This window comes from Nerophis ophidion, linkage group LG24 (genome assembly GCF_033978795.1).
Source record: "Nerophis ophidion isolate RoL-2023_Sa linkage group LG24, RoL_Noph_v1.0, whole genome shotgun sequence".
NCBI lineage: Eukaryota > Metazoa > Chordata > Actinopteri > Syngnathiformes > Syngnathidae > Nerophis > Nerophis ophidion.
Window position 1 is genome coordinate 17,772,226 of NC_084634.1, and position 16,440 is coordinate 17,788,665.

At 38.8% G+C, this 16,440-nt stretch overlaps 1 protein-coding gene across 3 annotated transcripts in view; it reads left to right on the plus strand.

Moving 5' to 3' along the window:
* fut8b (fucosyltransferase 8b (alpha (1,6) fucosyltransferase)) overlaps nucleotides 1-16,440 on the plus strand; it is a 333,042-nt gene that overhangs the window by 307,456 nt on the left and 9,146 nt on the right. For all 3 annotated transcript variants that reach the window (XM_061885779.1, XM_061885781.1, XM_061885780.1), the window contains exons 8-9: nucleotides 15,439-15,615; nucleotides 15,686-15,836. In XM_061885779.1, the coding sequence (XP_061741763.1) occupies nucleotides 15,439-15,615; nucleotides 15,686-15,836 (328 nt within the window). The remainder of the gene's footprint in view (nucleotides 1-15,438; nucleotides 15,616-15,685; nucleotides 15,837-16,440) is intronic.

A 16,440-nucleotide genomic window follows, 5' to 3' on the forward strand; every position in this document is an offset into this window, starting at 1 on the left:
GTGGTGCAAAGCGACTGGATCGGACGTGGCGTGAAGGTAAAAACATGATTTTAAATCGTAACTCGGGGAAAAAAGGAACAAACGAAAGGTGCTCTCAGCAGAGGTTCTAAACTTGGCTAAGAAAACAAAACTACCACAGAGGCAAAACAATGCACATAAAACAAAACATGCAAACTATGGCATGAATAAAGAAAACTTACTTGGAACGAGAAAAGAGCTGACTGCCTGGCAACTACAGGCTTAAATAGAGGTGACGTGATTCAGGTGAAAACTAATGGGTTGTCATGGAAACAAAGCAGGGAGTGAAAAACCAAACAGAACATAGCCGAACCAAACATGATCACCAACACATGACAGTAATAGTATAGTATCACGGTACTAATGAATCAAAAACGGTACTATACTCTGTTTGAAAAGTACTGGTTCCCTTTTTTTTTTCTTCTTTTTTTTTAACAGGCATGACATTGCTGGTTTTACGAGTACAGGAGCATGTTCGGCAGCGCACAATCACAGAGTACTTACAAGCAGACACGATGTGTAGACCGAACAGGGAGAACGGACGCCTTTTGGTCTAAAAAGTAAAATAAAGGTGAAGTTATAACACTGAAACACCCTCAGGAAGAGGTGCTTTAAGAAATGGCTAGCTAGCTAGGAGCTAACATCCATCCGCCTAATCCTAATAGATAGTACTTTATTGATCACTAATCCTCGACAAATAAAGTGAGCTTCTTGCAAGTATCATCCCTGCAGGACAAGGAATAGCTGAACATCCTACACTACACACCGTAGGAGGATACAATAGCTCACCGACGTCGCCGCTAACAAAAGATAGCGCTCCTGTAAACAAATGCCATGGGTGGATCTCCACCTGACATCCACTGTAATGATACCAAATACAAAAGCGTATCTCATTGATACTACTATGATTACATCTATATTTTTTATCTTCACAAAATCTTTTTTTCCTTTTTAAAAAAAATCATATTATGTTTATAAACTCAGTAAATATGTCCCTGGACACATGAATATGATCAATGTATGACCTAAATTTGTGGTATCATCCAAAACTAATGTAAATCATCCAAAAAACAGAAGAATACGTGATTATTACATTGTAACAAAACTGTCGATAGAACATGTTGAAAAGGAAAATGACCAGATATTAACAGTAAATGAAAAAGTGGATTAATAATCAATTTTTACAGCTTGTCCTTTTATAATTTTGACAAAACAATAGAATAAGAAATGACACAATATATTACTGCATTTGTCAGCAGACTAAATTAGGAGCCGTTGTTTGCCTACTTACTACTAAAAGACAAGTTGTCTAGTATGTTCACTATTTTATTTAAGGACAAGTCTGCAATAAGAAACATATGTTTAATGTACTCTAAGATTTTTTTGTTAGAATAAAACCAACAATGGAATTTTTTCTGGTCTCCTTTATTTAGAAATGTACAGAAAAGTGACGAAATACCTTTCGGTACCGGGACAACACTAGCTCCTTTTTATTTTGAAAAGTATCTAAGTACATTTTGGTACCGGTACCAAAATATTGGTATCTGGACATTTCTCATACTACTACGTGGGAATAACGCACAACAAATCAATGATCGAGGAGTCAAGCATGCAATTCTAAAATTCCCCCGTTTCTGGACAAGGGGACTACAGCCTTTGAGGCACCTTCAATAAGGCCAAAATTGTTCTTCAATTGCAATAAGAAACATATCTTTATATTATTTATTTGTTTAAATAAAGCCAATAATGCATTTTTTTGTCGTGCCCTTTAATTAGAAAAGTATCGAAATACATGTTCATACCGGTACCAAAATATTGGTATCGGAACAACCCTCGTAGCATTTGTACAAAAAATACCAAAATGACAACTTTGGCATTTCCGAATAACAGTGCTACTGACGCCGTTACTTTTACTAATAACGAGTAGAAATTATTATTATCAATACTGGTATTTATCGGTACTATTATTGTTACTATATGTTATTTGTGGGAATAAAGATGTGAAAAAATAAAATGTTTTAACATTTTTACCGGCACAAGAGGTTGAACACCAACATGATGTACTGTAACATATCAGAGCAGGGAAGTCTGTTATCAACACCTGTTTTTTTTTAAAGACTTAAAGGCCTACTGAAACCCACTACTACCGACCACGCAGTCTGATAGTTTTATACATCAATGATTTTTAGTCTATTAAATTGCAATTTTAAATTTCCCGCGAAGCGTCCTGTTGAAAACGTCGCGGAATGATGACGTGTACTCGTGACGTCACGGACTGTTAGAAATATTAGCGCTGCGCACACACACAGCTAAAAGTCGTCTGCTTTAACCGCATAATTACATAGTATTTTGGACATCTCTGTTGCTGAATCTTTTGCCATTTGTTCGTTTAATAATGGAGAAGTCAAAGTAGAAAGATGGAGTTGGGAAGCTTTAGCCTTTAGCCACACAAACACACGGTGATTCCTTGTTTAAAATTCCCGGAGGTGAAACTTTACTATGGATCAGAGCGGTCAAGCGAGCATGGTTCCCGACCACTTGTCAACCAGCAGTTTTCGGTAGCTGTATGGACGGCTTATGCCGTCCATACAGCTGCCGTCGACTTCCATCAGACACTGGCCTAAAGGCACCCGTGGATATACCCTTCCGATTCACTAAAAAAGTAGCAACACAATAGAAAGATAAGGGATTTCCCAGAATTATCCTAGTAAATGTGTCTAAAAACATCTGAATCCGTCCCAATGCAATCGCGTTATTATTTTTTTCTAGTCCGTCGCTATCAATATCCTCAAACACGAATCTTTCATCGTCGCTCAAATTAATGGGGAAATTGTCGTTTTCTCAGTCCGAATAGCTCTTTTTGTTGAAGGCTCCCATGAAAACCAATGTGAATATGTGAGGAGCCATCAACCGGTGACGTCATCGTCTGCGACTTCCGGTAAAGGCAGGGCTTTTCTTTTAGCGACCAAAAGTTGCGAACTTTATCGTCGATGTTCTCTACTAAATCCTTTCAGCAAAATTATGGCAATATCGCGAAATGATCAAGTATCACACATAGAATGGACCTGCTATCCCCATTTGAATAAGAAAATCTCATTTCAGTAGGCCTTTAAATAAGTCCACTATGTGTGCAGAGGAAGGTGAAAGGCAAATATGTCATCTTCAACTATACCCAGCTGTAAATAATATCTATATATGGCATTCATGCGCAGAGCATAGACCTTTAACATGATGTATTAAATATATCATATTAATCAATACAATCAATTAGCATGTTATGTGGGTGTGCATTTTGTAACAATAGGAATTATTTGTGTGTATGTCGCACACGGACGTATTTGAGTGACGGACCGGAAGCCATATTGAGTCTTAGTTATTGAGTTGCTTCCGATATGTGTATAATGTGTGTTACTGTATATAAAGACTCATTGATCAAGTGTAGTGCTCAATCGTCAAGACAGAGGGAACTGAAAAATATTTTAGCAAAATGTGTTTTAATGACATGTTTTAGTGATATCAGACGGCAACCAGACACCTGTCAGTCACAGCGGATGCTATCTTGCTTCAATGCAACTTCATGGATTATTATCTCACCTCAATTTTGCACTTTTTTGGAGCGAATTGATATTGGCCTGTGGATTATAGGGTCACTTGGCTCATTGTGAGTAAAGTGTGTGCACTTCAAGCTGACTTTGAGGAACTTTTGGGGAGGAAATATTGTTGTATCACAAACTTCCGTGTGGTGTTGCTTCCCTGTTTGTCACTTTTCAAAGCTGATGCAAATGTGCAGCTGAACCATAACTACATTGGTCAGCTGGAACAAAACAATACAGATAGCGGTATTGTTTGTATAGAACAGGGGTCCCCAAACTATGAGGAAGTCTCAAGTTAGAATGTTTAAATTTGAATTTCATTTTTGTATTTTAAATGTTTTTAAATCTGTCCTTTCTAATCCCTTTTTTACTGCTTGTTACACTTGGTGTCTCTTATCCACCCAGGCAAATCATATTGTTTAAAAATGCATTTTCCTGTGACATCATATATATATATATATATATATATATATATATATATATATATATATATATATATATATAAACGAGGTTACTGTGGTTTATCAGTTAAACATTGCTCAATACCGGGGTAGAACGGAATATACGTTAGGTCAGAAAAAAACACAGAGGCTATTTCATCCCTACAAGCCTGTTTTGCAGGGTTTTTTTTTAATGTATCTTATTATAAAATCCCCTGTTTCGCAGGTTACCCTGCTCTTCAGAGGATTTTATCATATATGCATCTATTTCCTACCGCTTATCTCTTTCAGTGTCGCGGAGGGTGCTGGAGCCTATGTTATTAAAAAAATCCCCTGAGGTTACTGTGGTTTATCTGTTAAACATTGCTCAATACCGGGGTAGAACGGAATATACGTTAGGTCAGGAAAAAACACAGAGGCTATTTCATACCTACAAGCCTGTGTTGCAGGTTTCCCTGCTTTTCAGGGGATTTTATTATATATTTTATTATAAATTCCCCTGTTTCGCAGGTTACCTTATCTTCATAGGATTTTATTATACATGCATTTATTCTCTACCGCTTATCCCTTTCAGGGTCGCGGGGGGTGCTGGAGCCTATGTTCTTATAAAATCCCCTGAACGCCAGGGAAACCTGTGAAACAGGCTTGTAGGGATGAAATAGCCTCTGTGTTTTTTCCTGACCTAACGTGAATGTGTATAAATAAATAAATATATATATATATTTGTGTATATATATATATATATATATATACACACACACACACACACAGCCCGGCCCCCGGCTGAATTTTTTTAACATAATGCGGCCCCCGAGTCAAAAAGTTTGGGGACCCCTGGTCTAGAATCTTCACGGTCCTCATGGACTGACCTAATTAGGAACCGGTACTCAGTGTATATCCCTAATAACAAGTACTTTAATTAATTACTTTTCTGTAAATTAAGACGCCGCTACCAGTGCGTTTGATGTAATGTGGCATGCTACTTTTAATGGGGCTGTATGTCAACAAGACAGCAGAAAAGCACAGGTTTTCTAGTGAAAGCAATAAGCAGCACCACACGAAAATGACCTAGATATCAAATAGGTTGAGGCAACATCACACAGCAAACAACACACATGTGAGTACTAGGGTTGTACGGTATACCGGTACTAATGAAGTTCAGCGGTACTGATTAGTTAAAATAGGTACTATACAGACTTAGAAAAATATAGTTTTTTTATTTTTATTTTGTATCCGCATGTTGAGTGTCTCAGTGCGCACAAGCAAAAATATGGCAAATAAAGGCAATTCTGCTGGTTTATCAAGAGTGTGCGTGAAGCGCAATATGGAGGTATTTGGGCTTCAAAACTAACGAGAAAGGTGACACTTTAAACACGGAAGCGCCACGCTGCTTAAAAACAAGTTAAAGTAGGTAAAGTATTGCCACTTTTGTTTTAAACTCAGGTCATAATTGAAATAACTCATCCAGACCTGCGCAATGAGTTTAAAGGGAGTGTAGTTGACTCGCTCCTCTTTTGTGTACATGTAGACGGCACACAGCTGCTTGGCTTTTAGTCAATTATTAGTCAAAATCGTCCACGTAGCGCAAACTAATGTAAGTAAAATGACTGAATTTTCATACAAATTGTTATGATTTGCGTTTTGTCCTTAATGTGTGTTTTATCTGCTCCATGTCTTGTCTCAGTAGTTTCAGTCATACTATTGTTTTTAGTATTTGATAGTGATTGTATTTTTCTTAAAGAACAGACCAAGTGAGGCAACCATTAATCATTGAAGCATTTAATATGTCAGTAAAACGTTATGTTCTATTCTAATCTAATCCTAGATGTATTTAATATGTAAAAGTGTAAGTTGTTCTTTATTTGCAGCAAGAAAAGCCCAATGTGTTCAATGCCTTTTATTTTTTTTAATTGTCTAAACTTGTTCTTTGAGTGCAAAAAGAAACCTATTTTTAATATATTTTCTGTTAAAATGCAGCCAAAAATGCAATTTGTTTGTGGTCCCCTTTATTTTGAAAAGTACTGAAGTACATTTTGGTATTGGTACCAAAAATATTGGTATGCTGTCATTTAAAAAAAAAAAACATTCTAAATGTGCTGAAAAAGTTTTACAGACATTTGTCATGTCATGTCGGTGTTTTTTCACTCAAAATTTGCCGGATTTAAGTTTTTTTTTATGCATACGACTGTTAATATATCTTCTTATACTGTAGTGTTTATGTTGTTACTCTGCACTTGTTTTTAAAAAAGTCCTAACTTGATTGTCAGTTAAGTCATGGACAACTCTACCTCAGCCTACATGTTCAATATAGAAGTGCAACTTTGATTGACAATACTTTATTTTGCTATTTTATTTATTTGTTATGATTATAAATATTAGCGCACCCTCCATTCCTTCCTTAAGATATTTGATTTATTTCGGTTGGGACTTTTATTGAAGTGCAACATTTTGCTAAAAACATATGACCTGGGTGGACCTTCCATGAGAGGAAGGTGGGGTTGGGTTAATCATCTTGCAATGCAGTCTGCTGAAAATGATGGTAAGCGCCACTCTACATATCAACTGACGTTGTTGTCAAAGTTGGAATTGACACAAAGCACATTTTAAGATATTCAACACTCTAGTGCAGGGGTGTCAAACTCATTGTAGCTCAGGGGCCACATGGAGGAAAAGCAAATCCCAAGTGGGCCAAACAGGTAAATTCATGGCATGATAATTTACAAATAAAGACAATTTCAGATTGTTTTCTTTGTTTTTCTTTGGCCCAAAATAAAAGGAGCACATTCTGAAAATGTATAAATCACAAATAATCCTCTTGACAAAGCATTCAACATTTTTTGAAAGAAAAAAAAATTCATGCAGTTTCAAAAACACAATGAAGGACACAATAAAGTCAACAAACTATACAAACGCAGGTAGAAAATATTCAAGAGATTTGAGTTACATTATGTGTTCACTTTTCTCATTTTTAACAGAAACATTTTAGGGCAATGAGGGTTCCAAATAACCATGTGTTTGAAGCAGAAGGCATAAAATGGCAGGTTTTATATTTCATTTTGGTTGCGGGGGCCACTCTTTACTATGTACCTGCTTAGTGGTTAGAGTGTCCGCCCTGAGATCGGTTGGTCTGGAGTTTTATCATACCAAAGACTATAAAAATGGGACCCATTACCTCCCTGTTTGGCACTCAGCATCAAGGGTTGGAATTGGGGGTTAAATCACCAAAATGATTCCCGGGCATGGCCACCGCTGCTGCTCACTGCTCCCCTCACCTCCCAGGGGGTGGAACAAGGGGATGGGTCAAATGCAGAGGACAAATTTCACCACACCTATTGTGTGTGTGTGACAATGATTGGTACTTTAACTTTGCCCCGGTATAAACCGTTCGCTTGCTTAACAGAATTGCTGTGGCGACATCCAGTGGACACATTTACAACAGCAGTTCCTTTCATTAAAAAACTTCAGCTCATTTTTATACTTAACAACCTGATCCCGAGGGCCGGATTAAACCTATTTGCGGGCCTGATCCGGCCGTACGTTTGACACCTCTGCTCTAGTGCCATCTGACGACTAAAGTGGATAACGTACACCCACAATTCGTCACGCTTCATGTGTCAGGTCAGGCATCTATTTGTGGTGGTGTGGTTGGGCGGGTGTAGGGGAGGGGGGGGGGGGTGCAGTGGCGGCGGCGGCGATGACCAAGAAGAACGCGGAGTTGGAATATAATTACAACACTTTATGTACATTTTTATATAATATTTACATATTTATATAATATGTAACTACAAGCTCCATTCACAGACAGAGTCCCATTGCTTTTATGAGCGGTCGAGCGAGTCAAAAGCCGAAAAATAAACCGTAACGAGTGTGGCCTTATGTATCCCCTTCCTACTGTTGGACTTTGGAGATATCTGCTTCTGTAGTTTGCATTTGCAGGTTTTTTGTGGGAAATAATGGAAAACTAAATAATATATTCATTACATTTACAGGTCATTTATTATCTAATACAGGCTAATAATCTTTATACGCCCATCTCATTATCTGCCAAGCAGGTGTAGAAAGAAGGTGACCACTTCATAGCAAACTTGTGCTTTGTGTTATTCTCTTCTCACGCAAAATAATTTCGAAGGTAAAAAGCCTTGTGCAAAATGTTTGGCTTCAGGATAAGTGGAATAAAAAATATCCATTTTGGTTTTGTGAGTAATACTGGTTGCAAGCATGAAGAATAGTCTTTAGGATACATGAGGACATGCATAAATCACATGAATATTCTTTTGAAACCAATCTGATATACAAACAGTGTGTTTTTTTTGGTACTTGTTCCCTAATCTGTGCAGCATAATCAGTGATTGTGCAGCAGTCAAGAATTGAGTCAGAGAATAAATACTGTATGTGCAGAAAGACAAGTAGAGCACTTGAAATCTCCTCATAGGCTGCCAGCGTGCTGACGCCACATGCAAATGAATGATTTATTAGTCAGATCGCTTTTTTTTTTTCTTCTTTTTTTTTTTTTACTGTAAGTCGCAAACACAAGTGTGGGTGTGCACGCCCCCCCTAAGGATCGCCCGTCCTTGCCAGCGGGGTATGAATAGAGACGCCTGAATTGAAATATTGTGCAGCGCCGGTGTGGGAGAGCTCTGGTACACGATGCCCTAGTGTGCTGCTGACTTTTATTTTGACAGCGAGAAGATGGGTGGGGGGGAGGAGGCGAATGCAACAAAAAAAGAGGAAAAGTTATTTTTATAAGTCACTGAAATAAATGCACTCCTTGTTTTTTTGGTCTCATCCTACCTTTCTTTCCTGATATGCTTTTAGTTTGGCTTTTTTCAATCAATTAATCAAACTGTATTTTTAAAGTGCTTCTCATACATAAAAAATACGCAACACAAAGTGCTTGACAGACTTAAAAACAATGCCCGATCATCATCAATCACACACATGTACAGTTGAATGCAAGGCAGAGTACAGAGGAGCCAGGTGATGAACCACTATCACTATTTTTTGGGAAGAATATAGAATAGAATAGAATTGAAAAGTACTTTATTAATCCCTGGGGGAAATTCAGCACCACAGTTTGCTCACAATAGACCAGGGGTCACCAACGCGGTGCCCGCTGGCACCAGGTAGCCCGTAAGGACCAGATGAGTAGTCCGCCGGCCTGTTCTAAAAATAGCTCAAATAGCAGCACTTACCAGTTAGCTGGCTCTATTTTTTAAATGTTATTTATTTACTCGCAAGCTGGTCTCGCTTTGCTTGACATTTTTAATTCTAAGAGAGACAAAATTCAAATAGAATTTAAAAATCAAAGAAAATATTTTAAAGACTTGGTTTTCACTTGTTTAAATAAATTCTTTTTTTTTTTACTTTGCTTCTTATAACTTTTAGAAAGACAATTTTAGAGAAAAAATATAGCCTTAAAAATGATTGAAGGATTTTTAAACACATATACCTTTTTACCTTTTAAATTCCTTCCTCTTCTTTCCTGACAATTTAAATCAATGTTCAAGTATTTTTTTTTATTGTAAGAATAATAAATTATTCTTCATTTTAGCTTCTGTTTTTTCGACGAAGAATATTTGTGTTGTATTTCTTCAAACTTATGATTAAAATTCAAAAAAATTATTCCGGCAAATCTAGAAAATCTGTAGAATCAAATTTAAATCTTATTTCAAAGTATTTTGAATTTATTTTAAAATTTTTGTTCTGAATAATCTAGAATAAATATTTTGTCTTTGTTAGAAATCTAGCTTGGTACAATTTGTTATATATTCTAACAAAGTGCAGATTGGATATTAACCTATTTAAAACATGTAATCAGAAATATATATTTATTGTGAGAAATCATTAAGATGATGAATGTTTCCACAAAGATAAATATCATTCATTATTAATAATAACAGACTTAAAGGTAAATTGAGCAAATTGGCTATTTCTGGCAATTTATTTAAGTGTGTATCAAACTGGTAGCCCTTCGCATTAATCAGTACCCAAGAAGTAAATCTTGGTTTCAAAAAGTTTGGTGACCCCTGCATTAGACAATAATTACTATACAGCATTATTCACATGTGAATAATATAAATACAGTCTATTATACAGCATTATTAACATGTGAATAATATAAATATATTATACATATATTCTACATTTAAGTACAGTCAAGAATAGGGATGGCCAATAATGGCTTTTTTGCCGATATCCGATATTGTCCAACTCTTAATTACCGATACCGATATATAAAGTTGTGGAATTAACACATTATTATGCCTAATTTTGTTGTGATGCCACGCTGGATGCATTAAACAATGTAACAACGTTTTCCAAAATAAATCAACTCAAGTTAGGGAAAAAAAATGCCAACATGGCACTGCCATCTTTATTATTGAAATCACAAAGTGCATTATTTTTTTTAACATGCCTCAAAACAGCAGCTAGGAATTTGGGACATGTCTACCTGAGAGAGCATTAGCAGGTGGAGGTGGGCGGGGCTGGGGGCGGTGGGGTTGAGGTGGGGGTACGGTAGAGGAGGTGTATATTGTAGCGTGCCGGAAGAGTTGGTGTTGCAAGGGATTCTGGGTATTTGTTCTGTTGTGTTTATGTTGTGTTACGGTCCGGATGTTCTCCCGAAATGTGTTTTTCATTCTTGTTTGGTGTGGTTTCACAGTTTTGGCGCATATTTTTAACAGTGTTAAAGTTGTTTGCACGGCCACCCTCAGTGTGACCTGTATGGCTGTTGACCAAGTATGCACTTACATTCATGTGTGAAAAGCCGTAGATATTATGTGATTGGCCCGGCATGCAAAGGCAGAGCCTTTAAGCTTTATTGGTGCTCTGTACTTCTCCCTACGTCTGTGTACACAGCGGCGTTTTAAAAAGTCAGACATTCTGCTTTTTCAAAAACGATACCTATAATTTTGAAACCGATGCCGATAATTTCAGATATTACATTTTAAAGCATTTATCGGCCGATAATATCGACATGCCGATAATATCGGACATCTCTCATCAAGAAGGTACATATGCATTATACAGTCTGATGGCTGTCGGAATGAAGGACCTCCTGTGTCTTTCCGTGTTGCATTTTGGGAGTCTGAGCCTTCCAATGCACGTGCTCATTCTCTCCGCCTGGTCCGAGTGTAGTGGGTGGGAGGTGTTTTCCATAATGGCTTGGAGCTTTACTGGCCTTCTTTACCAGCTTATGCAGCCTGTTTGCGTCCCTCGCTCTCAGTCCGCTGCCCCTGCAGGCCACGGCGTAGCAGAAGGCGCCCGCCACCACCGACTTGAAGAACATCTTTATCATTTTTGTATAGACGTTGGACGATCCTAGCCTCCTGAGGAAGTAGAGGCAGCTCTGTCCCATTATGTGGAGTGCCTCAGCCTGTTCTGACCCATTCAGCTTGTCTGTATTTATAATCTTCAACCATGTCCACATCCACCCCCCTGATGGAAACAAGGGGCCGCCGAAGTACTCCTCCTTCCCAGGTCCACAAACAGCTCCTTGGTCTTCGTTACATTGAGCTGGAGGTGGTTCTTTCCACACTATGTGACAAAGTCCTCCACCAATGCCCTGTATTCCTCATCATCACCATTCTCAATACACCCCACTATCGCAGAGTCATCAGAAAACTTCTGAAGGTGGCAGGACTCTGATTGATAGTGGAAATTGTTGGTGTAAATGGTGAAGAGGAAGGGGGAGAGGACTGTACCCTGCGGGGCCCCGGTGTTGCTGACCATCCTGTCAGATACACAGTCCTGCAGTCGAACATACTGTGGTCTGCCAGTCAGGTAATCTACAACCCAGAACACCAAGGGGGCCTCCACCTGCATCTTCTCCAACTTCACACCCAGTAGCCCAGGCCGTATAGTATTGAAAGCACTGGAGAAGTCAAAAAAACATGACCCTCACACTGCTTGCAGGCTTGTCCAGGTGGGTGTGGGCTCGGTTCAGCAGGTAGATGACTGCGTCCTCCAATCCCAGTCGTGGGTGGTAGGCGAATTGGAGTGGGTCCAGGTGGGGCTTGACTGTAGAGCGGAGTTGTTCCAGGACCAACCTCTCCATGATCTTCATGATATGGGAGGTTAGCGCCACCGGCCTGTAGTCCTTTGATGTGCTGGGTCGCGTGCACTTGGGGAAAGGGACCACGCATGAGGTTTTCCACAGCGTGGTGACTTTCTGCAGTCTTAAGGCTCATGTTGAAAATGTGCTGGAGCACACCACTCAGCTGTGGGGCGCAGGCTTTGAGCATCCTGGGGCTCACACCATCAGGACCTGCGGCCTTGCCTGTGTGTAACCTAATTAGCTGTGCATTCACCTGTTCTGCAGACAGACACACTGGGGGGGGTCTCAGGTGGTTGGGGGAGGGGGGAGTCATCATTCTGAGGGGGAATGTGTTAAGTGGGGGGAGGTAGTCATTGGTGTTGGGGGGCTGTGAGGCGGGGAGGGCGGGATGGATTGGTTTGCTGAAGTTGCCAGGTGCCCAGCCGGCATGTTTTGGGGGGGGGGGGCAGGAGCTTGTCGGAGCCACTGTGTCAAACCTGTTAAAGAACTGGTTTAGCTCATTGGCCCTCTCTTTGTCCCGTCCATCCCCCGACCCCCCGATGGTTTAAGGTCTGCATACCTCTCCAGACCGCCGTCATGTTCTTATACTTCAGCTTCCCTTCCAGCTTCCTCCTGTAGTTCTCCTTGGCCTCCCTGAGTTTGGTCTTCAGCAGCACCTGAACTCTTTTCACTTCCTCCCTGTTACCAGCATTGAATGCCCTCTTCTTTTCATCCAGTATGGCTTTGATGTCTGTGGTCACCCACGGCTTGTTGTTTGGGTAGCAGGTGACCGTCTTTGATGGGACACTTGAGTCAACACATAAGTTGATATAGTCTGTGATGCACTATGTGAGCCCGTCAATGTCCTCACCATGAGGCTCCATGAGCACCTGCCAGTCAGTTACCTCAAAACAGCCTTGTAGTGTCTCTTGGAGCCCTTCTGACCACCTTCTCACAGGTTTTTTGGTCACGAGCAGTCTTTTGACCAGAATAGAATAGAAATAGAATAGAACATTAAGTTCCAATCGCAGTTGTAAGACGCTAGATGGAAATAGTGTTGGTCATTTCAGTTTTAGCTGTCTGTTGCGCCCTAAAAAGTGTTAATACTGTAACACTAAAAAGTGTTAATACTGTAATATTGTACTTATGATTTTAACATGCCACTTAGTTGTAATTTTTTTTAACAAATTTGTAGTTGTTCAAATTAAAAAGGTAAAATCGCCAATGCTGATCAGAAAGCATGTCAATTGCAACGACAATGTATGTTAGCATCAAGCAAGCACATTTTTGAAAAACTGGAGAGTCACTTTACTTATATTGGAACGTTTTTTTTTTGTTTGTTTGTTTTTAGTCAATTGTTTTGTTGGTATGGACAATTGCAACATTACCGAGAGGTAGCTTGGTTTAATCCGCTCTCAGTGCTGCTGGAGTGATTGCCAAAGTGAGTCGGCAACCAAGCGTGACGTAAAGCGCCACCCAGGTACCGGAACATGGTAGGACTGGCGGGAATCGGTACCAGATTGGGTACCCATCCCTACTCCCATGCTGTAAGGAAAAATTTCCCCCGGGGATCAATAAAGTACTTTCTATTCTATTCTATTCTAAATCAGACAATTCGGCTAATAGCCAAGAAATGCGCCAAAAATTGACCGACAAATTTGGGTTGAGTGATACTGTAAGTTTTGGTATCCAATTGATACCAAATAAATACAGTTTTGGTATCATCTTGTGCAGGGGTCTTCAACATCTTCCAGGCCATGGCCAAACTGAAGTAAAGATCTACTTATGTCCAGTCCACTAACGTCCAGTTTTCCTTAAAAAAAAACTAGAAACAATATGATATTAAAATAGTCTTTGTACTTGTCTTACACAATATTTTTTCAGCCCTCGTCTTTTGAACGTGTCAGAACAGTAATCACGGCAATTTTTTATTCCAACGAAAGTGTTTGTCTTTGAACTCCGACAGAGTTTCTTTTATCAGGAAAAAGGAAGACCAAAAAAAAGAAATCAAGAATTTCTCTTTGTAACAAGAAAAGGCAACATTGGATGATGCAGGCTTCTTGTTGGGACATGGACGACATGCGCATTTTGCAATTGTCCTTTCTTCCTTCGAGGCCACAGTACAAAAAGTCACATGTGGCTGCATGGTTTCATAACATTATAATATTTTTGCACGGAACAAGAAATTGCTTTCAGCCTCCATCCATTTGATGGAGCGTGTGTGTTCTCAGCCAATTTTTTTTTTTTACCTCTCATATATATAATGTCTAGTGAGTGTGTGTGTGTGTGTGTGTGTGTGTGTGTGTGTGTGTGTGTGTGCGTGCGTGCGTGTGTGTGTGTGTGTGTGCGTGTGTGCGTGCGTGCGTGCGTGCATGTGTGTGTGTGTGTGTATTATATGTATGTATGTATATATATAAACATACAATGTATATATGTATGTATACATATATGTATATATACATTCATACATATATATGTATATATATATATAAATGTATATATACAGATGTATAAAAAATATATTTATCCATGTTTATATATCCATGTGTGTATATATATACAGTATGTATTTTTCATATGTATGTATGTATGTATATATATATATATATATATATACATATATATATATATATATACTGTATATATATATATATATATATATATGTAATACATATGTATATACAAACCCCGTTTCCATATGAGTTGGGAAATTGTGTTAGATGTAAATATAAACGGAATACAATGATTTGCAAATCATTTTCAACCCATATTTAGTTAAATGCACTACAAAGACAAGATATTTGATGTTCAAACTGATAAACTTTATTATTTACCGCTCTGATCCATAGTAAAGCTTCACTTCCGGGAATTTTAAACAAGGAATCACCGTGTGTTTGTGTGGCTAAAGGCTAAAGCTTCCCAACTCCATCTTTCTACTTTGACTTCTCCAATATTAATTGAACAAATTGCAAAAGATTCAGCAACACAGATCTCCAGAATACTGTTTAAGTGCGCGATGAAAAGAGACGACTTTTAGCTGCAAGTGGTGCTGGCTAATATTTCCCGACAGACCGCGATGTCACACGCACGCAACGTTTTCAACAAGAAACTCCGCGTGAAATTTAAAATTGCAATTTAGTAAACTAAAAAGGCCGTATTGGCATGTGTTGCAATGTTAATATTTCATCATTGATATATAAACTATCAGACTGCGTGGTTGGCAGTAGTGGGTTTCAGTAGGCCTTTAATAAATGTTGTCCCATTGTCTCTCCATGCAGTGACTGTCAGGCAGACATGCTGTAGAGTGAAAGTATCAAAAGGACTGAAGCATGTTGCCTGTGTGTGTGTGCAGTGTCCACGTGAGGAGGACAGATAAAGTTGGGACGGAGGCAGCCTTCCACCCCATTGAGGAGTACATGCTGCACGTGGAGGAACAGTTCCAGCACCTGGCCAGACGCGCCCCCGTGGACAAGAAGCGCGTGTACCTGGCCACCGACGACCCCTCCTTGCTGCAGGAAGCCAAGGCCAAGTCCGTCTCCAAAGTGTCTTCTTTCATATTCCCCATGAGCGCTTCTCACTTCCCGTCTGGCATCGCTCAGGTACCCCGACTACGAGTTCATCAGCGACAACTCCATCTCCTGGTCTGCGGGTCTTCACAATCGCTACACCGAGAACTCGCTGAGAGGAGTCATCCTGGACATCCACTTCCTGTCCCAGAGCGACTTCCTGGTCTGCACCTTCTCCTCACAGGTGTGTGCTCTCAACGTAACCACACCCGTTACTTGTTGTACAGGAAGTCTGCAGACTACACGCTTATATTTGGATCACACATTCCAAATTACTGTAAATAATATCTTCATCAATAATAGATCACATATTACAAATAATAGTAAATAACATTGTCATCACTCATGGATCATATATTCCAAATTACTGTAAATAATACTGTCATCACAAATGGATCACATATTCCAAATAATTAGAAATAATATTGTCATCAATAATGGACTACATATTCCCAGAAAGAGTAAATAATATTGCCATCAATAATAAATTGAATATTCCAAACAATATTGTCATCAATAATGGATCACAAATTCAAAATAATAGTAAATAATACTGTCATCAATAATAGCTCATATATCCCAAATAATAGTAAATAATATTGTCATCAATAATACATCATATATTCCAAATACTAGTCAATAATATTGTCATCAATAATAGATCATATATTACAAATATTAGTAAATAATATTGTCATCAATAATGGATCACATTTTCCAAATTATTGTAAATTATTGTGTCATCAGTAATAGATCATATATTACAAATATTAGTAAATAATAATCAT